At 40.8% G+C, this 27,265-nt stretch overlaps 2 protein-coding genes across 6 annotated transcripts in view; one reads left to right on the forward strand and one right to left on the reverse strand.

Annotated features, from left to right (window-relative positions):
- MRE11 (MRE11 homolog, double strand break repair nuclease) lies at nt 1-27,114 on the reverse strand. Of its 5 annotated transcripts, none has more exons than XM_053385624.1 (21): nt 26,997-27,103; nt 24,197-24,304; nt 23,509-23,594; nt 23,202-23,340; nt 22,175-22,335; nt 21,907-21,994; nt 20,825-20,966; nt 18,604-18,718; nt 17,493-17,678; nt 15,087-15,258; nt 14,547-14,627; nt 13,945-14,071; nt 13,402-13,502; nt 12,032-12,205; nt 11,101-11,163; nt 9,601-9,820; nt 8,511-8,594; nt 5,904-5,962; nt 5,171-5,238; nt 3,223-3,301; nt 1-1,511 (listed from the first exon to the last, which is right to left on the reverse strand). In XM_053385624.1, exons 3-21 carry the CDS (start codon nt 23,538-23,540, stop codon nt 1,464-1,466), a joined length of 2,139 nt encoding a protein of 712 aa, XP_053241599.1. In that variant the 5' UTR covers nt 23,541-23,594; nt 24,197-24,304; nt 26,997-27,103; the 3' UTR covers nt 1-1,463. The 5 variants fall into 5 exon arrangements, with proteins under 5 accessions (XP_053241599.1, XP_053241597.1, XP_053241596.1 ...); XM_053385622.1 differs by having other exon boundaries at nt 23,509-23,609; XM_053385621.1 differs by lacking the exon at nt 24,197-24,304 and having other exon boundaries at nt 23,509-23,609; nt 26,997-27,114.
- HEPHL1 (hephaestin like 1) overlaps nt 1-27,265 on the forward strand; it is a 160,239-nt gene that overhangs the window by 97,096 nt on the left and 35,878 nt on the right. The gene's annotated exons all lie outside the window — the stretch shown is intronic.

Below are 27,265 nucleotides of genomic sequence, written 5' to 3' on the forward strand. Positions count from 1 at the left end.
TTAAAGTTAAACCCACCTTGCTTTTTAAAATTTATTTGCAAAATGGTTGTATACAGAATAATAGTTTCTGAAACACATCTCTATTCTAGCTGGTAGGTTTGACCAACAAGAAGACGGAAACAGGTTGTGAATGAAACATGGGGAGGTTCTGGGGCTTCAGGTCAGAAGGCACTCCACAGAGAAATCAAAGAAATTAAGTACTTCAATGCAGACACTATTCACTGTACCTTTCTCCTTATTGCAGTATAATCAAGAGCCTCTTTTCTGCTTCTGTGTTTGATAAGACCAAACCAAAATTCAGAAGTATTCTAAGCAGGCATTATGAACCCACCCAAAATCTTGATAATATGAGAAGGAAAAATATAGAATTTTAAGAAAACCCCAGTATTTAACAGTTCCATAACACATAAATAACATTATTTGTTCTCCTATGTGTCTTTCTAAGACAGTTAAAATGTCTATAAAAAATATCATCATCGTTGCCAATGGACTTTCCATGTAAAAATATACTGCTCCACTCAAAAATTTACCAGATCCAACACGGCTCTTTATGTTGGAAATTATCTTCAGGTACCCTTCTTTCGGACTGATGTTTCCAAAGTCAATGAAACAATGGCCATAATTTGGGCAGAGACAAAACAGAGGAAGAACTGAAAAATAAGAAACGCCAGGTGGGGCTATGGCCTTTTATCCATGTACCATCACAATTTACTACTTTCTATCCATATCAATTAAATCCCTGCCAATTTTTCTTACAATTACAGGCACCCAACCAGCACCAGCTCAATGCAGCCAGCTGGTGGAATTGCTAAGAAAGTGTTGCAAAGCATTCAGAATAAGGCATTACCCTAAAACTATTTATGCTTTCTGAGATTCTTCATGCTGAACAGTACTTTTAAGCTTATAAACAGTTTCAGAATGAAAGTCACATTTTACATCCAAGGACTTGGCAAGCCCTGCTTACTGCCTCCTGCTTACAGGAAGCAACCAAGATGGATTTAATACTTAACACTGTCAGCATTCCCTCTATGACTGAAGTATAAGGTTTAAGAAACAAAGAAAGCAAGAGCACTGTCGATTCACTTACAGAACAGGTCTCATTTATTCCTCTGTAATATAAAAAGGTAATGGAATTTTAAAAATCACTGGCTGTTCCTCAGCAATGGCCTGGGCAATGGGCCCACTGCCTCATCATCTTTTTTGAGTAGTTATTCTATCTTAAACAAGGGCGGGGAGGAATATGGTTCAGCTATTAGAAATGTCATTTGCATTAAGTGATACTACATATAGAGAATAAGTAACAATTACTCCTCCATCAAGGAAGCAAAACATTTCAAGGCAACATGTAATTAACTGTGAAATTATTGGAGAAAAGCTGCATAGATCGTAAGATTCCTTTACAGAATTTCCAGAGGGTTTTTTTCTTTCCCCTGTATTATCCTTCTATATAGCGGCCTCTGAAATTATCGCCTGCTTCTTCTTGAAGTGCTCTTGAATAACTCAGAATCATCCTGTAAAATAATAAGAGAATTTCAGTTTAAGACATCAACAAGGCCACATTTCCAAGGAGAGCAATCTCATTTAATTTTTTATTGAACCTTTTTCACAAGAACACAAAAACTAGTACAGAATCACTGAAGTGACACAAAGCATGTAAAAACCGGGACAGACAGTTATGCGTCAGTACAGAAAATTTGTTATCATTTAGAAATTGGACAAAACTACCGAGTCAAACTAAAAATAAAAGGAAAGATGGAATGTAAGTATTAGGATACAGCACTTTGTAGAGGGATCTGCGAGGTTTGACCAACAAGGAGACCAAGGGAAAACATCCATGTTGTTTCTGCAAATATACTTCAATCAAAACCAACCAAAGCATCCAGTCAATTCTTTCTCATTGTTATCAGCCTTCAAAATAATTCTAAGAACCCTTGCTTGACTTCCTCAAATTTATCAGTTGCATTCCTCCTGGCGTGAGTGCACATGACCTGTCTGAGGCAACATGTCAGACTCAGCGGTCCTGCTCTCGGTTGCAAAGCAGGTTCTTCTGTTATTAGAGCTGCCTGCAAAATCCACGCTTACTGCCATCCTCCATACTGTGGGAGTCCAGCCTAAGAGTGCATGAGTCACCACAATTGGGCAAGAGGAAAGTGGCCTTCCCAGACCTCAGCGACTGTCACACCACTGTGTCCCACATCAGTTAACTGCACTAAATAACTAGATTTCTGAAGGAGTGTACTGCACCGCCATCACTGTTTAGAATCCCTATTCCACCAAGAAAAACAAGAACTAAAAAGTGCAGAAAGGGGCTTTCTTCCCAAGATTGTGACTGAAACCCAGCACATTTTGACACCCAAGGGAGTTGCCAAATATGGGCCAGCTGTGTGGGGAAGCAGGTGAGGCAATGGTTATCTGAAACCATTCACTGAGGAAGAATGACTTTAGGGAGGAGAAATATGTCTCCTTGCTCAACCAGCGGCAAAATGTTTATTCGAAGAACCTGTTTCCTAGTTGTTGGGGAAGAGGGTACAACGGTTATTTGAGCCATGACAGGCATTAATTAGGAGGAATTTCCTCACCTGTCAAAACTGAAGCATATGAATTTAAGTTAGTCGTTTTCAACAGGGTTTTCTCGCCATCACCTAATGACTGACTACTTTGACTGGCAGAACTGGCACTTTTAGAAGTGCCAAACAGTACCTGCCCTGCATCTGTAGGAACTTGATGACTTAAATGTGGCAGCACTGACACTTTGGAACTCCCTGCCTATTGAGACCAGGCAGGTACCTATTATATTCCTTTTGGCACTTGCTGAAGACATTCTTATTTAGATAAGCCTACCCAGATATTCAGAAAGCCTGTAGGCATTTTAATTTGTCTTAGTCAATTTTTTGCAGTTTTAACTTTCTGTAAATTTTAAATTGTGGTTGCAAATATTTTTTCTGATTATTTTACCATTTTATCTTTTCTGTAAACTGCCTGGAGGGTTTTTCCTACAAGTGGTATGTAAATTTTATGAAATAAATAAACGAACACTACCCTTTTTCAGAGAGACAAGCTAATGGACATAATGGAACAGGTTTTGAAGATAAAGTTAGGAACAATAAAGTTTATTACTAAACGCATATAAAGAAACTTTAAAAACACACATACATGGCATCGTCCAGTAATATTTTATATACAAATTAGAGGAAATGCACTGAAGAGAAAAGATTTTTGTACCTCATCTGATTCAAAATCTACTCCTTTCGATGCCTGGCTCTGTGAGCTCCTTTTGCTAGATGCGGATGCTCCAAACGATCTAAACATTATAAATAGGAGATACTGGTCACCATCAATGAAAGCACAGCACTAAAAATCACAAAGCATAACACTGAAAGTCACACATTATCAATATCACATTTGAAATAAATAAGAGATTACCCACAGAATCATAATTATAGAGCTGGGAGGGCCCTCTAAGGGCCATGTGATCTAATGCCCTAAATTGAGGGAATCACAGCTATTGAATCCATGACAGATGGCCATCCAACCTCTGCTTAAAAATTGCTAGCTTCCGAGGTGGTCTGTTCCAGAAAGTTCCTCCTGATGTTTAGTCAGAATCTCCTTTCTTGTAACTTGAATCCATTGGTTTGGGCCCTACCTTCTGGAGCAGCTGAAAACTAGCTTACTCCATCTTCCATGTGATAGCCCTTCAGATATTTGAAGATGGTTACCATATGAAATTTTGAATTATGGTGCTGGAGGAGTCTCTTGAGAGTCCCATGGACTGCAAGAAGATCAAACCTATCCATTCTGAAGGAAATCAGCCCTGAGTGCTCACTGGAAGGACAGATCCTGAAGCTGAGGCTCCAATACTTTGCCCACCTCATGAGAAGAGAAGACTCCCTGGAAAAGACCCTCATGTTGGGAAAGATTGAGGGCACAAGGAGAAGGGGATGACAGAGGACGAGATGGTTGGACAGGGTTCTCAAAGCTACCAGCGTGAGTTTGACCAAACTGCGGTAGGCAGTGGAAGACAGGAGTGCCTGGCGTGCTCTGGTCCATGGGGTCACGAAGAGTCGGACATGAATAAACGAATAAACAACAACAACCATATGAAAATATTTTTGTAGCAAGGTCACTTTTAAAAATTAAGTGATATTATGGCTGAAAAGTAAAGCCGTTTCCCACTTTGTGCTGAGCCACTAAATTTGTGTAACGAACTCATTATGCCCAAGCAGTGTGCAATATGGCAGAGATTGGGGGAAGGAGGGGAAATAACTTTCCAACCAAAGGGGGAAAGTTGAAACCTCTACTGGGAATGCTTGGAAGTAGTTCTTTGTAAACACCCAGGCAACCTTTTGGTAAAATAAAAACAGACAAGCTAAAATAAGAGGGCTGTTCAAAACACTAATCATAGTTTAGCATCATTAGCCTGCACCTTAGAGCATGTCCCTGCTTTTACACACAGCAGTTAGAAGCGTTTGATCCTGGTTTAGTGGCAAACCACACTTTACCATTTCATCTGAACTCAGCAAACTTTGATAAACACAAATCGTAAGCTATATTCAGGCATTTGCCCAAAAACGAGATGTTCAAAAGTAGAGGCAGGACACACACACACTGCCCCAAATGTCGCTGTCTATGTTTTATTATTCTTTATGCAATTGTGTACATTTCACTTTTGTCTGTTCCCTAGTATCCTTTGGAATGAAAGGTGAGCTGAAAGTAGCCTAAATAAATACCGCATTTTCCCGTGTTTAAGACTAGGTTTTTTTATTTAAAATTAATGCTAAAAAGTGGGGGGTGTCTTATACACGGGGGCAATCTTCCCCCATTTTCTCTATTTGGAGTCCCATACCGTCTTATACATGGGGGCATGTTATGCACAGAAAAATAAGGTAAATACTCACAGGTTAAAAATTTATTTGTCTATAAAGAAGCTCATGCAAAATGTGGGCAGATGGAATTTACAATTCATTACATGAAAACATTTTTCAGGCGAAGAAAGTAGAGCAAGCTTCAAGGTGCCCAGAATCTTTTGCAATTAGACGACACAAAAAGATTGTTTGAAAAAACAGGGGGCTCAGCAACCTTCTCCTGTACTTGTTGCCTTTCTGCTTTTCCTTTCTTCGTACATATTTATCAAGCAACCTAAAAGATCATGGAAATGAATGCACTAACTAACCTTTGATTTGCAGTGGAGGAAGGAGTAAAAGACACTTCTTCCAAATCAGAGTCATCATCTTCAATTACCTAGAAGAGAAAGACAAAGAACAATAGTATCTAATGGTAATTGTAACACAGATAAAAAACTGAACAACTTGGGACCAGCCTACCTACGAGATCGCCTTACGCCTCATGTGCTCACTCAACTGCTTCGCTCAGAGGAATTGGCACTACCAGAACTGTCACATAATACCTGTTCCGCATTTGTAAGCACCGACGCATTTAGTGTGGCAGCACCTGCACTTTGGAATTCCCTGCATATTAAGATCAAGCAGGGACCGTCACTGTACTCTTTTTCAGCACCTGCTAAAAACATTCTTGTTCGGACAAGCTTATAAAGTTTAGGTAATTTTAATCAGTACTGTATGTTTTAAAGTATGGTTGCGATTTATTATTTCATCAGTTTTATTATCTTTTTGCATACCATTTTAAGGGTGTATGTTTTTTACAGAGTATAAATTTTATGAAATAAACAAACACAAGCTTACAGGTAAGATTCTCTCTCCTTTTTCTAGACAAAATATCAAGTAAAATCCACTTAATCGTTTATTTTGCATTTTGAGCTGCTTTTTAGTGGAAAGGAGGTGTGTGTGTATTTTAAATGCATGCAAGCAAGAATACATATATACAAAGAAGCTGCTAACAGGCAAAAGGAAATCTTCTGCTTTAATATCCATGAAATAACTACTCACCTCTGAATAACTCTTGACTGGCATATTCCGGGCAGGTTGCTGTCTTGATGACTTAAAAGCTAGAATAAATTATAAGTGAGAAGTTTCGCTGTAGGGTGTTATAAATTAATCAAAGGAGCTTAGTGGAAATTTGTAGCATCACAACAAAAAAATCCTACGGAGTGGTTTTTAAGTACACAAAATGCAACAAAAAACATGCAAGCTTTGAAAATGCACTTACTGCAAGTAACATGAATTATTGACGGTTATTCCCATCATTATTATTTTCTCCATCAATTTATTAATTGCCTTCCAAACAACTGTCTCAAGGGAATTTATAATTAAAAACGGTGAAAAACACCAAAACAAGATACTTGTGAATTAACTTAATAAGAATGAGACATGCTACTGGTATGAGTAAGTTTTAAAAAACCTGAACAGCTGCTCTATCCTCTTGTGCCAAGAGGAATACAGAATACAGAATGCTAGTATTCAACCTTGATAAGATATAAAAAGCAGTGGGTTATTCACTTCTCTTGCTAGAAAGCAAACCGACATAAAACAAGAGAGTTAAACGTAAAATATAAAATGTGAAAATCACACTATCTTACAACCCACGATAATTCCATGGGAAGCCTACATTTCACAGGTTAACATTGTGATCACAGTGCACAATCCTGTGCAAGGTCAGCTCCCTACAGCGCTCTATTTTCTTAGCTTAGTCATTCACCATTACTACCTGCAGAGTATGAACAACTGGAATTGCTATGAAGGCATATCTAGAAGTAGCTGCTGTGCATCAGATTGCTTTTTACAGAGAAATGGCAAATTAACCCACAAGCAAGCAGGTACGTATATAGGCTGACACACACGTTATATATAGTAGCAGCTAGGTATTATCAAACATGCCCATCCTGGACAGAATGCTTCCCTATCACAAAGACAGGTGGTGAAAAAATAAGAAAGAAAGAAAGAAAGAAAGAAAGAAAGAAAGAAAGAAAGAAAGAGAAAGATAGATGGTAGGCCTGTCTTTGCTTGCAGGTACAGTGGTACCTCGTGTTACGGATGGGATCTGTTCCAGAGGCCTGTCCATAACATGAAATGCCTGCAACTCGAAGCGCTGCGTCTGAGCAGGCGCGTGGCGTGATTTGGTCTTCTGCACACGTGCGAAGCGCGACTTAGTGCTTCTGCGCATGCATGAGCAGTGAAACCCGTAAGTAACCTGTTCCGGTACTTTTAGGTTGCCGCGGGACGTAACATGAAAAGACGCAACATGAAGCGGACACAACACGAGGTATGACTGTAGCTTCCTTATCTAAAACAATTACCCATCACGGAGTCCACACAATGGACAATTTGGGATCACACCCTGCAACGAATTCCAGCCACCAACTTTATCCCTGTATCTAACTTGGGCAACTTTTACAGGACCTAATAAAATTAGCAGCAACATCAAGAGCACGTTCGCCTGCTTATCTTCCAACGTTACATGTACTATCATCTGCCAACAATGCCCTTCAGAGCCGTAACACAACAACCAAGTCAGTCTCTACGCAAAAGATAATAAATGGACACAGGTCTGATATCAGAGAGAAATGTGCAAAATCCAACCAGAGAACATATCAACTTCTAAGGATACTCAACTGCTAACGTGAAAGTGCAAAGGAACTTCAAAAGGAAAACTCCAATGTGAAATTGCTGAATGAAAATATGTCAAAGAGTTCTATCACTTGCGGTCTAATGCGAGATAGTGGGCTTCTATTCCACTATATGTGTTAATTCACTTGGCAATGCCAGGATATTTGAATTCTCATCACCAAGACTGCTTTTGTGACTGGTGACTGTGCTTATTTTACATACATTTAAGTTTTAACATAATTATTACAGACAGTATGCATTTGTATTCAATTTCCAACTACCTGTAACATTGCTGTTACCCTTTTTCCTCCATCCCATGCCAACTGAGAATAGCATTTCAAGCATCTGATTAAGTAGACTCTAATCAACAAAGGTTTATGCCAGAATACATTTGTGAGTCTTTAATGTGCCACAAGACTCTTGCTGCCACAGATTAGGGGAGCAATCCTATGGAAAGATCCATCAGGATGAACAGCTTAAGATACAGTGGATCATCAGCTCAGCTGGTGTTAAGTTCCCAGCGCTAGCTCAGTCAAAGATGCATCAAATAACTTGCTCATTGATCTGAGCTGAGGCTAGTGTCAGTCCCCAAATAGGGGTGTGGCAGGGGCAGAATCAGAAAGGTTGGCAAATTAGGCTGGATCCTCAGCCCATTTGTCTCGGTAACATGGCACAGAACACTATATTAAAGGCCTGTTTTCCATCTGCCAGGCTTAGGTAAAACAACAGCAGCAGTCCTACCGCTGGACCAGATTTGGATCTGGAGTAACTTTACACTGGCTTAAATTACATTGGCGAGCTTTATACCAGCTTCTTGTGCCTAGGATTGCTCCCTAAGACAACTAAACCTCTGAAAATGACACACGTACAACACTATGACACATCAAAAACATCAAGTGGATTATTTTCTTAAGGTATCATTAAAGAGAGTAACAAATTCGGACATGCATGTCAATATGATATAGGGGTTCACTTGCATTCTGAACGTACCATCCATGATGGACATATTCTTCGTAGGAACGGGTGCAGATTTATATGTTCTGCTGCTAATCATCTGGTCCTGGCCAGTGCCTCCTGCAGTAATAGAAAAGTAAATATTCAGATGTTTACATTTCTCCAATTGTTAACTGAGCCACTACGGTGCAGCAGATAGAGTGATGCGACCCTTTCCTCTGTTTCGCTATGCATGCCTTTTACAACACACCCAGCTCAAAGAATGGTAGCCTGTACCTGAGAAAGGAAGCTCTATTTTGGCCTGGAGAAGTAAGAAGAGGGTCTGCATTGCAGTAACTAGAGTAGCGCATGCTCAAGAAAGCACGTGCATGCAAATGTAAGATAGTCTCTGCCATTTCCGTGAATGCATGTGCAGACAGAATTCCTCTAAGGAAAAAGTAGTGGCCAGGGAGAGGTTTCTTGCAATCATAAGAGCCACAAGTGTTTGGCGTTTTGGACATGTGTCTGTATCACCCCAGCATGAAAAGGGTTGACAGAGAAGAGCCAGGGCAGAGAAAATGATCTAAGATGAAAGCTATAAGCAAATGCTTCCTTAAAACTGGAAATTGACCATGAATCACCAATGCAAATCATCATAGAATGGATGTGTGCTTAAGAAATACCTCTAATTCCCTCTTTGATCTGTTTAATCAGGCATAGGCAAACTCCGGCCCTCCAGATGTTTGGGACTACAATTCCCATCATCCCTGACCACTGGTCTTGTTAGCTAGGGATGGTGGGAATTGTAGTCCCAAACATCTGGAGGGCTGGAGTTTGCCTCTGCCTGTGTTTAATCATAAGCATCCTCCTCACAGGAGTGCCTGGCGTGCTCTGGTACATAGGGTCACAAAGAGTCGGGACACGACGAAACGACGAAACAACAACAACATCCTCCTCACACAAGGAAGGGATTCCACCAGTCTGGAGGTTAACAGGGCACATGGGTAACAGACAGCTCTTTTTTTTCTCCTAGCAAACTGTGCACATTTGCAAACTGAGCTTTATGTATATATGAATATGACTATCATCACCATCATAATCCCACAATCTTGGGATTGCAATTCCAAAGGACAATAAGGCTACTGGCCTCCTCTTCCTCGTCGAGATGCTCCTCTTGCTGTTACGTTCTGCCCTTTACCGCCTCTTGCCCGACCTCTCCCTCTTCCTCTGCTGGGTGGCAAATCATCATCATCCGAATCATCATTAGCCCTTTGACCAGAGGTAGCCACATCCATGAGGTCATCATCACTACTGACGGAAGCGTGATAAGCTCCCTGAGATCTATGAGCTTTGGCCCTGTTTAAAGCCTGAGAGAAAAGTGTTAACCAATGTTGAAGTATATTAACGGCCTTACTGGAACAAAAATCGAAGTTTCATCTGCTTTCCCCAGGGGGTTGGTTCAGGCATAATACTAAATCAATGCCGAAAAACCTTTTTGAGCCCAAGAACTTTTGAGTGTGCACCATGGACTCCACCCTCTCTGGTATTATTATTATTATTATTATTATTATTATTATTATTATTAATGATACTTTATGATACTGCCACTCTGGGCAGCTTTCAACACAATATTAAAATACAATAGTCTATTAAATATTAAAAGCTTCCCTTTTAAAAAGGTTCCCTTTTTAAAAGGTTCTTTCTCTCTTGGAAGCAAGGAAGAACAAGTGACCACCACCATCCCACACACAGACACACCTGCCAGGTTCAGAAAAATTAAAACAGATATTCTTGAATTTGCATGGTTTTACACAGGTTCCCATCACCACCATAAAATCTTGAGCTTACATTGGTAGACCACACAGTAAAGAATCACAGATCCATTCCTTGCCACGATGAAACATTGATTCAAGACATGCTTTTTTACAAAGGATGACAAAAAAAGTCAACAAATCGCTGAACAAATCTGGCGATCTATGATTTGATGGCAAATTTTAGGCAATCCCTTGTAAAAACTATTAGAACCCATAGACTGTTCCTCTTACGAGCTGTGTTTCGGCATCCAGCAGTGATGGAAAACTCTGGATCTTTGGGTTTGCCAATGTAGACAGATACAATTTGTGATTTGATGGTAGCTGAGAGGGGAGAACTCAAAAGTATCTATTTTGCTGGAGCCAACATGTATTAGCAGCTAAGTCGGAGTTTTGTGCTTCACAAGGATGAGCCTAGACTCCCACTGGGGCTCAGTGTCGGTTGAGGAGGAGGAGTCTGGAAGCTTCTGCTTCCAGTTTTAATTAAACACAGCTTGCAACACCATGTGATCAGGGCAAAGTTTGGGGAACATGTTTATTACCAAAGAAATATGAAACGGAGAAAATATTGAAATGAATGTCAACACATTGCGATACACATTTTGGACACAATGGAAGCTACTGCTTGCATACAGAAGTTCTCTCTCTCTCTCCCTCCCTCCCCCCCCCCCTCTCTCTCTATGTTATTCAAGCCAATCAACTAGCTGTCAACGTTTCCCTTTTTTTAAGGGAAATTCCCTTATTCCGAATAGGATTCCTCGCAAGAAAAGGGAAAAGTTGACAGCTATGATGGCCCAAGTCACCTTAGATCCTTTCAATTTTTTCAGCTTAATTACCTCTCGAACTTCCTCGTCCTCCTCCATGGTGTTTTTTCTTCTCGACTCTCTAAAGCGTTGCACCTGTGTCAAAGTGGTAAAAGGTAACTACGGTAACTATGTATTTTTACACTTTCAGGGTAAAAAAGATAGGCAAAAAAGAATGGGACTGTTTTGCTCTTTCCATTATTAAAACAACAAATAATGGGGGGGCATCCTGAGATGCTGATAGGTAGAGCTTGACCTTCATGACTTACATTGGTAAATGCATCCAACAGCTATTAAGTCATTCAGACTAAGGTTGTTGGGTCTGAATCAACTGGAGGGCATCCAGCTCTGTAAAGCCAGTTTATACTATTTTGCTGCCATCTTGTGGCTTAAAATGGCAATGCCACTCAGTCACTTTAATAAGATGTCGCATGAATTAAGGGGCTGGGTTATCTTTTAATACTCCAACCTTCAGAACACGCTAGTAAAAAGGATCGGCTTGTCAGAACGGTGAATTGGGGGTGGGGCGGGGACATTGGACGTTTACAGAAAATAATTGTGAAGTTCCAACACCTTTCTTTCTCCCAAATATTGCTACCCACTGTCATTTCAAGAAAGGTAAGTCCCTCCATACAGGGGTCAGCAAACTTTTTCAGCAGGGGGCCGGTCCACTGTCCCTCAGACCTTGTGGGGGGCTGGACTACATTTTTTGGGGGGGATGAACGAATTCCTGTGCCCCACAAATAACCCAGAGATGCATTTTAAATAAAAGCACACATTCTCCTCATGTAAAAACACCAGGCTGGCCCCACAAATAACCCAGAGATGCATTTTAAATAAAAGGACACATTCTACTCATGTAAAAACACGCTGATTCCCAGACCACCCACAGGCCAGATTTAGAAGGCGATTGGCCGCATCCGGTCCCCGGGCCTTAGTTTGCCTACCCATGCTCCATACTAACCTCTTCATCAATTTTAGCTTCCTCTGCATCTGTATGGCGTTCCTTCAGAAACCGCTGTGTCTTCTCTAGCTGGAATTTCACCAACTCCTCAATCGCATCCTTCTCCTCCTTATCCACAAACTCTTGCACTGCCTCTCCCATGCCTCTCTCGGTCAGGAGGGAAAGCTGCACTTTCTTGCAGAAAGACAAACAAGATACTGCATTGAATACCCCAGATTTATTTACAACTGGTGTTCTTGGGTAGTGAAACTATGTAACCTGGGGGGGGGGCTTAAGATGAGCCGAAATGCAAGTGATTGAAAATTATTGGCTAAAGGCAGGGATGCACAGGGGGAAGTGGTTGTGCTCACACAATTATTTAGTTGAACGCCGCCCTAAGCTTTATGGTTCTTGACTACAAAAGCACATAGTGTAACACCAAACCATGGTTTGTACTATGCAGTCTAGGCTTTTCTATCTGACCTTCAGAAAAAGGTTCTCCACCTTTGTATTAAGATTTGCAGAGGCCCTGCTCATTGTTCCATTCAGTTTGTGGTGTAGCAATGCAGAGCAGGGCCTTCTGCATTGTGGCATGTCATATGCACAACTCCCTCCCCACAGAGGTGCAATTGCTCCTTACTTTGTTTTCAGACCTCAGATTAAAACATACCATATTTTTCCATGGATAAGGAGACCTTTTTTCTGGAATTTTTAAAGTGATAAATTGGGGGTCATCTTTTACACAGTTTAATACAGTAAGTAAGTGAGGGCTGGAGCCAGGGGTGATTCCTCAAAAGACAGCTCAACAGCTCAGCAAACTAAGAAATCTTTAATAAAAATATTTTTTTTTAAAAAACGGCTCAGCAGAAGCTCAATAACTGTTTTTGCAGTGCTTTCTCAGGTCTATTGGAATGATTGCTGCAAGACCTAGACTTGGTTTTGTGGATCATTTACTTATCTTGTGTATTTAAACAGACATTATTATTGGACAGTTTGGATGCAATGATGAAAGAGTTTACCCAAACTGGTCTGCAAACCAGCTTCAAATTATGCGATTTTGATCCTGGTTTTGTATCCGCTCACAAACCATGGTTTATCAGATGGTATCAATTCACACATCAGAACACATCATGGTTTGCTGTTGTTTATGATTCATCTCTTTTTCTTGGGGGCCACAAGCCTCTGTTGGTTTTTTGCTCAAAAAACTTAACACTATTTCTCTTCTAGATTTTTTCTTTCCACACAATTTCAGACTCTTAGAATAAAGAATCAATAGCTATAAGGCTTTGAGAAACAAAATGCACCTGCTGTTGAATTAGCGTTAAAACCAGAAATTCAACCTGAGATAACAAGAAGGAAACAACACCTCAAATTCTGAATAATAAGTTTACCTTCTCAGCTGTCTGGAAGTATTGTTTAACAAGATCCTCTACCCTCAAAGTTGTTGTCTCTGATGCAGGCTTGTGGACCAGTTTTCCAAAGTTAATCTCATCTTTAAAAAAAAGGAAAAACGATGCAATTTTTAGCCCATGTAGAGAAATGGTTTGCTACCCCAAATTATCATTACAGTAAGGCAAAATGCATATCTGCAGGGTGAAATAATTCAAAAGAACAGTCCGTGTGTGTGTGTGTGTGTGTGTGAATATCTGACCTTAACACAAAACAATTGCTAACCTGTGGTAACTAGTATTTTATGATATATATTGGTTGGTTCCCAATGTTTAAATCATACTCAGAGAGGTATTAAACTAACACATCCTGTCAAAAAAGGATTTCTGCTTATAGAACAATGCTACATTATTGTTGTATAGAAGCATTGCAATGCTTCAAATACATTGTTGCCACACCAAAGTATTTCCATGAATAATGTTGTTTTCCCCATCAACAATATTTGTTATAATTCTCTGTAGAAGCTACATTATTCATTCTTTTACCATTTTTCTCTTTTTGCTCCCGGTGCCTGAAAAAATGTATGATATCTTTGGGATTAGCTATCCTATCCATGAACTTTTGGCTGAAACGCACAATGTTGAATGGTTCAAAGCCTCCACTGTAATCTACCTTCAAAAAAGAGAGAAGAAAATAAGCATTAAAGGTATAGGCTCTGCAACCAAACATCTAAAATGATCCAATTTTCATCAGTTTAGTCTAATGCCCTTGTGAATATCTAACTAACCATCCTGGTGTTTACGATACAGCACAACACTCAAGATACCCATCTTTAATAATTCATCTCAACAGCAGGCTTTTACAAGCAAACAGAAATGGTTTCAAACATCAAAAACCACATTTGTTCTCTCTTTTTTAAATAGCTAGATGGCTTTTAAACCCCTTATTATTTCCCACAAATGCCTCAGTTCCACTGCTTCAAGGAATGCAGACAAGATAGTCACGTACTGCCACTCCATGAAGGGGGAGGGAGGCCCTAAAATGTATGCTGAACAAGAGCACTTTAAAATATGTAATGTGTTTAACAATATGTTTGCTACATTGCTTTTTAATTTTTAAAAAAACCATATTAGGAGCCCCATCTTACTCGTAATCTTATTAGAGGCTTATCTGGTTGTCTGGGGTTGTCAAGACGGTCTCTTTCTGAATTGTCCAACATGGCTTCAACCTTTAAAAATGGGAAGGAAAAAAACCACATACCTGGCTATTTATTTTATTATTTCCATTTATCAACCATCTAAAAGATCTCAGAGTAGTTTGCATGCAGAATTAAGTGCAAAAAACCACATCAAATTATTCACATAACAGAATACAAAGGCAATATCCTAATATAATAATATAATATAATATTTTTTATTATTTTTACCCTGCCCATCTGGTTGAAAGAACTACAAACCAGTATGACATAAATATTTCACACCCCACAACATGCAATCATTCATCCAATCTCACTCACCATCCATTTGACAACACTACTACTATTCACAGCCCCAAACATTATGAACCATTCATATTCCACAATATTACAACCCACATACAAAGTGTCCACATACACAATGAGACAGCACTCCTAATATCTGAAACCAGAGTGGACTCGTGCCCCACTCTTATCTTTTCCAGCTCCTACCTTTTCCATGCAGAAAGCTTGTATCGCTTGTGTTACTTTAGGATTGTCAGGATTAAAGATGTCAGGATGGTCAGCAAGAACAATGTCCTCAATGTAGAAAGGCCGTACTGTTTGGAGAGGAATCTTTTGCATATTCATTTTTTTGCCTTTGATGCGCAGCAAGCCAACATGTCTGGAATGCATTGAGTAAAGCCGGGTAAATCGAATGTGGCATATACCCTGAGAATTTATTTCAGCCATGATCAGTGTTAGGCTCACAAAGTTGTCAACATGATGGAAAGCTGTTACTTGTTATAGAAGCCTTAACAGGTGGACAGGGACAAGGTCCATGGCTAGGAGAAGTTCACACTGGGAATAATCAAAATGGATCTGGGTCCTTATACAAATATTCAGTGAATGGAGATGTGCAAGAATCTCCTTCTCGTACTTAGCTTAATGCAGACCATTGCAGCTAAAGATCTAACTTACATTTTTAACAGAAATAACCTGCCATCTGTAATCCCATCATGAATCCTATTCTGCCTTCACAGGTTTCTTTCACCAAGACCAGCTGACCTTCCATTTTCCTTGCATTCACTATCAACAACATTACAGAACCCGTCCTTCCTCCTCAAGTATCTCAGCAGCTCAGCAAGTGGTTTGGGAACTTACAGGCACCAGGCAAGCAGTTTTTAGTCTAAAATGTCATCAGTAAATCTACAATCGCAATTCTGTCTTAACAAGGCTACATTACCTAAGCTACAGAAATCTATTTACCGTATTTTTCGCTCTATAAGACGCACCAGACCACAAGACGCACCTAGTTTTTGGAGGAGGAAAACAAGAAAAAAATATTCAGAATCTCAGAAGCCAGAACAGCAAGAGGGATTGATGCGCAGTGAAAGCAGCAATCCCTCTTGCTGTTCTGGCTTCTGGGATAGCTGCGCAGCCTGCATCTACTCCATAAGACGCACACACATTTCCCCTTACTTTTTAGGAGGGAAAAAGTGAGTCTTATAGAGCAAAAAATACGGTACTTGTATTATCTTCTCTTGAGAAGAGAACAACAATGGCAGATTCTTGCACTCTGCATCTTGGATGGCACAGACCTCTTTCCTTTTCTCTCTCTCTCTCTATTTTTAATTATTATTTGGTTCTCAGGCCAGTGCATGAGCTCCTCGAGGTCTGTCTTTCGTCAGAAGGTAGGAAGTTGAACGGGGACTTGAGCCAAAGGCAGTCCAGTCTCCTCCAGAAGTTATACCAGAGACTGCCTCTTAGCCCTAGAGAACAGGGCCTCCTCCAATAATAACTGGCCCACCATCTTTCCTTCCTTTACTTGAGGAAAGAAATGAAAGAAATGCCAGATTCTCTCACTCTGCACCTTGCGTGGCAAAAATTTCCTGTGCAGTTCTCCATGTCTCTGGGTGAATTGCTCCATAGCCATTTGGATTAAGGGTTGCTGGTGCCCATGAGGCTATTCTGCTACTAAGATTCTGAATGTGTTTGCTTGTTTGTTTGTTTCAAAGGAGCATAGCAAAGAAATCAGTTATGGTTCAATTTTCTAATTTACAAGATCACTATTAGGGGAGGGTCCACAAATAATAATAATAATAATAATAATAATAATAATAATAATAATAATATATTTATACCCCGCCCTTCCTGGCCAGGACTGGAACAATGCAGAGCTTGTTCTCCTTAGCCCAGCCCTCTCTATCTGCCACTTTATGTCAGTCCAGTTCCACCACTGGGGAAAAACAGGGGACACAGACAAGAGGCTCAGTGCCTTCTCCCTTCTTGTAGACATTTCAGCTGAATGGTATGTGGCATGCTTGTACCAAGAACAGATAGTACTACTGGGGAGTCAGCAGCCACAAGTCAAGCCAGGTCCTGGACCCTTTGGTAAATCACTGAAATTGTAGGAAGGGAGGTGCAAGATAGTCCTAGTACTGTGACAACAGGAATTGCCATCTGTCACAGTGAGAGCGCCCTGAAGTCTTCTCTAGAACAGCGTTTTCAAAGCTGAGCAGATTATGGGACACAGGTAGGAGCAAGCAGCTAAAACTAAGGGGCAGGGCTTAAGGGATGGGGAGATCTTCTAATTCCTCACTAGTTTCCCCTTAATACCAGGAATAAAAATTATAGTCCCCTGCTTTCACCTTATAAACAAGCCAAAAGGGTGAGAGCAAGCAAAGAATATCATATTCTTCCGTGTATAAGACTAGGTTTTTTTCCTTTAAAAAATGTCAAAAATTAGGGGGCATCTTATACATGGATAGTGCCGAGGGTGGACTGGTGATTGGTTGTTGCCGCAAAAATAGGGGGCATCTTATACATGGGGGCATCTTATAGACGGAAAAATATGGTAATTTGCAATATCTCATTTAGTAAACCAGACAAAATAATAAATAAAACCTAAGTACATACTTTTTGGCAGCTTCTCCTGGTGACAAAGATGTGACCACTGAACTTCCTGGCTGAGACACATAGAAAAGTTGTCGTTCATTTCGGGCAGGAGCTATTTGACATTCATGCTCATGACCCCAAATTACAAGGTCAATAAAATCATCTAGAAACTGTTCCGGAATATAATTTGTGGCACCATGTTTGCTCCTGTACAAAAGGAAACATACAAACGTAATTGCAAAACTGAGGAGGTGGTTTTACACTGATATTAAACTAAAATATTCCAGTTAAAATGTGTGTTTATAAAATATTTAATTCCACTTTAACAACTGCAAAAACATGTGTATCAGGTACAATTTTCAAAAGGTAAGGAAAAGCAAATTAAATTAAAGCTGTAGGACAGACAGAAGTTCAGGTTGCAGACAGATAAAAAACGGTCAAAGGTAAGAGGGCCATTATAAGGGTAGCACTGAAGCACAGGAAAATAGCCCAGCAACTCCTTCCACCTGCAAGCTGCTTTGTTGACTCAGAGATTAGGACACTTGGGTCCTATTGCTAAGTCCCCAGATCAAGTCCCCCATAGCCTTATGCAATCCTACCACCACTGAACCTCGTTTTCTGCATAATCAAAAGTGACTCATCCACACCAAGGAGCCAGAATGAAAAGCAAAATTTATCCATTGTTATTTATAAACACAGGTAACAGAAAAAGTTACTCACTTGACAAGAGCAAGCCGTCATTCAAATGAGCACTTTGGATCCCACATAAACAAAAGTTGTTTATTTTTCAAATTGCTAAGAGCAACTGTTCCTTACCCTAAGGATTACGGTACTTTAGACCTTCCCTATTAAAGAGTTAAAACCTGTTGCCTAAGGTTATTATTTATGTCCCTCCAAAAGCAGAAAAGTACTCTATATTCACATCAGCTGTGCAGAGCTAGCATCGTAGTCCATCATCTTTTTTCTGTCATCAAAGAACAAGCAAAATGACAACTTTAAAGCAAGGCAGAGCAGAGTTGAGGGGGGAGAGAAAGGTACAAATTTCATCATCATCATTTGTACCTCACCCATGTGACTGGGTTGTCCCAGCCCCTCTTGGCCAACAGAATATACAAAAACACAACATCAGTACCTGTTCTGGTGAATTACAAACAGATTAAACCAACTATCTTCATCTTCCTTTGGTCTCAGCATAGTTACTTGCTTGTTCACAAACATTCTGTGAAGCCTCTCATCTGGAATAGATCCTGGAACAGACATAATAATTACCTTGTAGTGAGTTGTTTGTGATGAAATACCATGAAAATGACATACAGTACTGCACTAATAGACTTCCTTCATTGGCAAGAGGTTGGACTAAATTATCCTTGCCAGCCCAACGGTTTGTATTAAAGTCGCCAATGTTTAGAAAAGGTCTAAAACTACCTTGCAATTTGCCACTTACATATTCACTTTCAGCAAGTAGCATGTCCTGGGTCAGCAGCCAAGAGGCATCCGACACTTTCCTACACAGTCATCGCTGCCCTCCCAAGCTGCTGCACTGAGTTTCCTGTCCAAAAATGGCACAGAGCAGAACTCCCGAGGCTGCACTCAGGACAAAGTAAAGGCTGGTAGCCCCCAGACCAGTGCTGTGTGTCCTAGTCAAAGAAACACGGTAAGGAGCTATGGCAGGGGTCAGCAAACTTTTTCAGTAGGGGGCCAGTCCCACTGTCCCTCAGACCTTGTGGGGGGCCGGACTATATTCTGGAGAAAAAAAAATGAACGAATTCCTATGCCCCACAAATAACCCTGAGATGCATTTTAAATAAAAGGACACATTCTACTCATGTAAATAACACCAGGCAGGCCCCACAAATAACCCAGAGATGCATTTTAAATAAAAGGACACATTCTACTCATGTAAAAACACGCTAATTCCCGGTCCGTCCGTGGGCCGGATTCAGAAGGCGATTGGGCCAGATCCGGCCCCCGGGCCTTCGTTTGCCTACCCATGAGCTATGGCATCCAGTGAAGGAGGGAGCCCTGAGCTTGGTGAGTTGGGCAGGAAGTGGCTGCCTACTGCCAAAGTATTTATTATCAAGCCTGATTAAAAGGAGAGTGGCAATCTCAACTGTTTAGGTTTCTAGAATATTTAAAACCTGATTCCGCCCCCGCCCCCTGAACAGTTTCTAAAAGAAATGCAAGTGCTGGATGGAAGCAAAGCAGGGAAAACATGCTAACGATAAATTGGCAGGCCAAAGCAACAGCAGAGAAATCTGGGGGAAAATAGGTTCCGGAACCATGTGCTCGAGAGTTTATTGTTCTGTTTTGGGGAAGTGCTGTAGCTCAGAAGTGAGGCATCTGTTTTGCACACAGAAGGTCCCTGGTTCGAGAGAATCCTATCTGAATTCTTGGACAGCTGCTGCCAGTCAATGTAGACAATACTGCTCTAGATGGACAATCTAGCTTGCTGTATTCCTACACTGTGCTATCTACCAGCTCAGGCCACTTTGCCTCACATCTGCAATCTACATGAACTTCCTTTTACAGTGGTACCTCGTTTTTCAAACACAATCCATTCCAGAAGACCGTTCGAGTTCTGAAACTTTCAGAAACCGAAAACTCAATAGCCGACAGCTAGGCCTCAGGATCTTTCACCCAGTGGAAGCTGTGCGGCATGTTCGACTCCCAAGGTGTGTTCAAAAACCGAAGCGTTTACTTCCGGGTTTAGAGCATTCAAAAACCAAAATGTTTGTTAATGGAGAAATTCAAAAACTGAGGTACCACTGTATTTGTTTAGTAAAATTTAAATACACCACTTGATTTTAAAAAACAACAGGTGTTTGAGTGACTTCCACATAGTTGTATTGGCAACGGCACTCAGGTTTCTGTAGAAAAGTAGGAGAATGAAAGAAATAGGAAAATGTGGTCAAGGAGATGGCAAGCAGGCCAGCACTAAAGAACCAGGAAGACAGAGGGGGAAAGTCAGTATTTAATTAAATAATAATAATAATGTATAGGGTTTTCAATGAGCCACAAATAATGTAATTATTAAATGCAAAGCACTTTTAATGCACTCATTGCTTGCCATCTTTTCCCCCTTTGATTTACTGACAAGTATAATGGAAAGAGCTATTTGTTTTACTATAAACTTTTGAGACATCAAACCTAGGTTTCCCTCATTTGGTGAAAACCATAAATACTGGTCAACAGACTTAAGGTTTTCCAAATCAAACTCCACTAATCTTACACCCCAGGATCATAAAGCTAATTCTAATAAATAAAATTCGCCATCTTCAGGCCAGACCTGATGTTGCTCCAAGATGTTACGGTTTCATTAAAGCCTTGCCACCATTCCAAAAAAAATAGCATACCTAATCCATAAAGAGCAATTTTGGAACTGCCCTTCTGAAGCAAAACAGGACTAATGTCTATCTTCTCTACAGATGGTGATCGTCCAAAATGATTAACGAGTCCTGCACAACTTAAGATGTCCAAAGCACAAAGGGCATCTGCCTGTAAGATAGATGAAGGAATATCTACAATTAGCATTTGTTTATCAAAGGTTGGCTTGGTCACCATTTAGTCCAGAAACACATGAAGTACAGATGAGGAAAATGTGGTCCAGCAAATGTTGGACTACAATTCCCATTAGTCACAGCCAGCCAGGGATTATAATAGTCCAGCAACAAGCAGAGGAACACAGGTTTCCCAACCAATGTAAAGCACTTAAGGGGGAAAAATCTTGTATTCTTTTCCAGATCAGCTAAACTAGGCTTATAAATAGCTACTAGCCGGGTGCCTGTAACAGCCTCTAGGGCTAGGCATCTGGGCAAGAAAGCTTTTGTAAAGTGGAATTGATTCTTTTCCCTCCTTCTTCAGGCCATCAATAGGCCACAAACAATGAACAGAGATCTATGTAGACATAAAAGATATTTAAAATGCTAAGTACTAATATCTTTGTGGACCTTAAGAGGATAAACTAGAATTGATTACATGGTAAGTGTATATGTTTATGCCATTAAAAAGCATGTTTTATCCTAGGCCAACAAAGGAAACACAGAGCCCCATCAACCGCATTTTCAGCACCTCATGTAACAAGTTTATGCCTTCTTAAAAAGTATAAATCATTTAAAAACCTCAATGCAACTATTTCAACATTACAATGTAAGCCACCACAACCGTTTCATACAAGAATTAAGACAGTAGTTTACCTAGGCACCAATGCTGCAATCTCACTAAGGCTACAATCCTAACCCAAATTACCTGGAAGTCCTAATGACCTCAACAGGACTTACTTCTAAGTAGACATTATTAGGGCTGTACTGTAAGGACATCAATGTGTAAATGTTTGCTTGATTCTGATGTTTAAACTCTTTACTAATCTTCTGAAGGTTTGTCATATCCAATAATTCATTTAGCCTACTAGTTATCAACTTTTGTATAACATTCTTACCCCTGTTGGATCATCATGGTTGCCATGAATACTAAAAACTGGAATAGAAATGTTGAGATTGTCATCTTGGTAGTTCACCCAAGGAAACCTGAACAGGAGAGCAAAGTTTAAGTTCCTTTATAAACAGAAATATCACAGCTCAAGTCATCACTTTTTACACTGAAACATGCCATAAATGAATGGCCACAGAATAATTACTATCATTTATTAAACTCAATTTAGAAAACATTACAACTATGATAGTCAGTTTTATCATAAAGATACCTACTTGCTAAAACCAAAATTAACTGACTGGTCGCTCAGAATTTCAAACTGTATAGGACGGTCGCCCATACAATATTTCCTTAATAATTCTAAGCAAGTATGTAATGTTTTTCTGGAAGGTTTGTTTTCATGAAAGAGATCGCCTCCTAATAAAAGAAAATCCACCTATAAAAAGGAAAGGGAAAAGCTATTTTAAAATATTGAAAACCATTTCCATTTATAATTTTTTACTTCAGTTTTGTAAAACCATACACCTTTGCAAAGAGCATTAATAAATAAATAAATTGGCAGTATTACATTATTATTGTATTCATTATTCATAATAATATTATATACATCATATTAAACAGCTAAATTTCTCTGAGCAGTTTTTGGTTACCTAAAAGCAATTAACAGTGCAAACAAAATTTAAATAATCAAAATTAATCTTGCTCTTTCAGCACTGATTAGCCTCAAAAAAGTCATTAAACAGAGAACAGTACATAAAACGGCAAATTTATCCAGGAATTTATACTGAGTAATAAATATTTAAGTTTGTAACTCTGTAAAATTAATATATTCATTTTTTAAAATCAGCTATAATACATTATATATTACAGTGAAATTTCAAGAAACTGATGCATTGGCAGAACCACATTACTATTCCCACAATGTCCCCATCTGTATTTCAACAATTTATGAACATTTTCCGCAACACGTCACATCTCTGAAGCCATTTAAGTAAAATATCCTGCCACATGTAGCCCTTCATTACTATTCCAATCCTTGCTTATGGTTGAAGGCACTCAGGATGAGGAACCTGTGTTAAATCCAGCTCCCTTCAGCATCAGTCAGATGGCCCAGTGGTCCAGAGGGATGAGGGAAGGTGCAGTTCAGCAACAATCTAAGGGACAACAGTTCCCCATCCCTGGCCTACACATTGCCATGGATTACATGGTACACACAGAGCTGTTGCCACATAAAAACACTGATTTCTAGAAAATACTGGTCCCTTGATGCTAACCTTACAAAGTGTTATAAAACTGCCTTGCCTCATTATCTTGAGCAAGTTTCAATATTTCATCAAATGTTACAAACGTATCATTTCCACGTGCAGCATCCTTCTCCAAGTACCCAAGATGAATGTCCGTAGCAACCAAAATTTTAAATGTAGCATTTTCTTCATCATCCCTAAAGCGAACATGGGGGGGAAACGTAACACTGTTACTATGCGATTATACGACAATGAAGCATTTTGCAAAAGTTAGAAGTTGCACTCCTTGAACTCTACAACCATACAGACTCAATTCTATAAAAGGATTCACACAAAGGGAGACAAAATATTAGCAGGGGACTTACGTGGAAGTAGCAGGCCTCATCTCTGCAATCATACCGGCGCCCCAAACCCACAGGACTCCTCACAGTTCAACAGTGCAGCTGTACCACTGAACATTAAGAGACTGAAAAAAGGAGATTCAGAGTCAGGACCTGAGAGTAACATCCAAAAAAGGAAAAGACTCAATGACAATCTATAGGCAAAGTATAAAACTGATACAGTAGTACCTCAGGTTACAAACACCTCGGGTTACAGCTCTAAAGACACTTAGCTCCATTGAAACAATAGGACTTTCTCCTGAGTAAACATGCATACAACTGCTTTGTATTGAAACTTATTTAATATTTGTTACAATAACAGCATAAAGTCATAAACAGCATGGCCTATGTATGTTGTCTACACACAAAAGAAAGTCCCTCTAAGTTTCCTTTAGAAAACCTGCAGCCCTAAGAACACATAAACTTGGTCTTTGTGACAACGTTGGTTTTCTGTTGGTCATAAAGAAATTACTGGTTTTTCTGCGCATTTCTTTGAAGCCTCACCTTGAAAAGTGACAGCCCCACCTATGGAGGAAGACAAGCTAAGGCGTGGTGACTCAAAATTTTGACTGGCATTCCTCTTTTGAGATCATGCAATTCTACTGCAATCTTGGTATCTACAGTAACTGATCTATCCAAACATATCCTCTGGAATGGACTGAGGCAGAATTACCTATCCCCAGAAAGATTTGAAAGGCACTATGAATCATACAGTGAGAACGGGAAGCCTCCTCCATTCTGGGATCCTGGCATAGAAAATGGCAGAATGATCCAATCACACCTAATGGAATGATCAATGCACAAGCAGAGTTTAACTGCACCTGCCTCCTCACCAATGACATGCACCTCTAAGCATTCACTAAAACTCATGCTTGCTTTTTGAGAAAACATTCTTTTCTTCTTCATCCTCTGTGGAGGTTGACAGTGGCAGTAAGATTGTTTTTTGGGGTTTTTTCTATCACACAGAACTTGGGGGTAGAAGTAAAGCTTTGTTTTTCTCCCTTTCCATTGGGCCTTTGCAGGAAGCAGCAGCTAAACACTACTGGTCTTTTTTGAGGAAAAAATCTCATGCTGAATAAAAACTACAGTGGTAACTTGGGTTACAGATGCTTCAGGTTACAGACGCTTCAGGTTACAGACTCTGCTAACCCAGAAATAGTACCTCGGGTTAAGAACTTTGTTTCAGGATGAGAACAGAAATCGTGTGGCGGCGGCACAGCGGCAGCGGGATGCCCCATTAGCTCAAGTGGTACCTCAGGTTAAGAACAGTTTCAGGTTAAGAATGGACCTCTGGAACTAATTAAGTTCTTAACCCGAGGTACTACTGTACTTCATTTCCTTCTACAGAGGGGAAAAGGACAAGTGTTTTATTTCTCCTGAGTCAAGCTTTTGCAGCAAATGCTAGCAGTGTCTCGCTTACTGTATCCTGCAAAAACACAATAGGAAGAGAAAGAAGGAAATTGGGTAGCTTCTTTCCCTTTCCATAATGCTCAATTCAAGTGATGCTGGAGTGTTTTGCAAACGTGAAGTGTTGTTTAAGTATTTTGGAAGCACATCTATTGAGTTTTGCTCCAACAAATGAAACATTATTTGTTTGTTTATTATAAAAAAATTAAAACATCATTCAATAGGAATACCTATTATGTAATAGGCGTTTATATAAAAGAAAAAACCCCGAAACAATAAAAATATAGGTAAAACAAATAAAACTGATTGTAAAACATACAGACCATAAAGGCAACAAAATTGTAAGATCCAGATTAATAACAATAATCAAAATTAAGTCTAAAAGGCCTGTTAGTTTCTTTTTAAAATTATTTTGCCTGGCACCAATGGGACAACAAAGGAGGCCCTAAAAGATAAGCACATCAAAACTAGGCAGAACTCATGCATGGACACAGCAAGCAACTTCCCCTGTAGGTAGATGATTCTGCTGAGATGTCTGGCATGAGGCGTGATATAATGATCACAGTCCATGGAATTCCAGATACTTGATTAGCAGATACACAGCAGGCAGCCTCTACTATGGGCAGCTAATTCAACTTTAATCTTAATGTGAAGGGTGATCAAATGGATCATGGCGATGCCAGAGGCTTATTCAGGAAGCGGCACAGCCAGAACACTGCATCATGAAGAGACACAGCAGGCAACCACCACATGAGGTGAGGAAGATGCAAATACAAGATCAGGCCTTCCGGGTGGCTCCTTCCCCCTCCGTACACACTCTGTGACCTCTTCTAGCACTGTCTTTTATCTATTCAGCTGTGCTTTTAGATTTCCATCAAAGGTTCTTAACCAACCTTCAGGCAAGCCACTTTGGGCCACTCTGCGGGAAAGAGGCTAATGAAAGCAACAAACAAACAAACAAACAAACAAACTGTTTCTGCTTAAGTCCCGGGGTGACAGATTGATCACACCCAAATAGAAACACCAGCTGCTTTTCCCCTGGAAAGAGGCACTTGCCAAAGCAGAGACTCATGGAGAGACACGGCAGGCAACATCCTCTATGGGTAGAAAACGACTCCTTGGGGTAGCTCCGTGGGTACTAGAGCGCGAGGCTCTTAAACAGGCATAGGCAAACTTGGCCCTCCAGATGTTTTGAGACTACAATTCTCATCATCTCTGACCGCTGGTCCTGTTAGCTAGGAATGATGAGAGTTGTAGGCGAAAATCATCTGGAGGGCCGAGTTTGCCTATAGGTAAAGGTAAAGGTCCATTAGGTCCAGTCATGGCCGCCTCTGGGGTTGCGGCGCTCATCTCGCTTTACTGGCCGAGGGAGCCAGCGTACAGCTTCTGGGTCATGTAGCCAGAATGACTAAGCCGCTTCTGGCAAACCAGAGCAGCACACGGAAACACTGTTTACCTTCCCGCCGGAGTGGTACCTATTTATCTACTTGCACTTTGACGTGCTTTCGAACTGCTAGGTTGGCAGGAGCAGGGTCCGAGCAACGGGAGCTCACCCTGTGGCGGGGATTCGAACCGCCGACCTTCTGATCGGCAAGTCCTAGGCTCTGTGGTTTAATTCACAGCGCCACCCGCGTCCCTTTGAGTTTGCCTATGGCTGCTCTTAAATCTCAGTCAGGGCCATGAGATCGAGCCCCGTATTGGGCAAAAGTTTCCTGCATTGCAGGGGGCTCGACTAGATGTCTTCCGTGGGCCCTTACACTTCTGTGGACTCTACTGCAGCCTCGACGTGAGGGAGGAATCAATGGAACAAGCGTCTTACGCAAGACACGCAGCCTTCTGCGCGTGGGAAGAGACCCTTTTCTTTTTGGTCCAGTTATTTCCTTTCTTTCCCTGGAGGCGCAGGCTATTTTGGGCGTGGGGGATGGGGAAGATGTCTGAATTCTACTTCAAAAGCGAAACTTCTCCCGCGGAGGGCGGGAACGGGCGGACTAGGCCGCAGCCTCTACCTGAGCCCCAGCTCCCCTGATGCCGCCTCACGCGGCGCCTCACGCTTCCCGCGCTCTTACCCTCCTTCCCGGCGCGCGGCCTACGACGCAACGCCTCCAGTTTTCATAGCGCCGCGGCTATTGGGAGCGGGGAGGTAGAGAGAAATAACCCCGCCTCTTTCCGGGCGCGCACGCGCAAGGCAAGGCCCATCTCGCGACAAGCGTCCTGAACCCCGCCCCCCTGCCTCCGAGCTAGCTCCTCCTTTTCCCTTCGTACCCAATGCACGCTTCAGGCCACGCCCCCTCTCCTCTTCTAAACCCGATTCCCCAAGCACTGCAGGCAATCCCCA

The sequence above is a fragment of the Podarcis raffonei genome, chromosome 4, assembly GCF_027172205.1.
Source record: "Podarcis raffonei isolate rPodRaf1 chromosome 4, rPodRaf1.pri, whole genome shotgun sequence".
Classification (NCBI taxonomy): domain Eukaryota; kingdom Metazoa; phylum Chordata; class Lepidosauria; order Squamata; family Lacertidae; genus Podarcis; species Podarcis raffonei.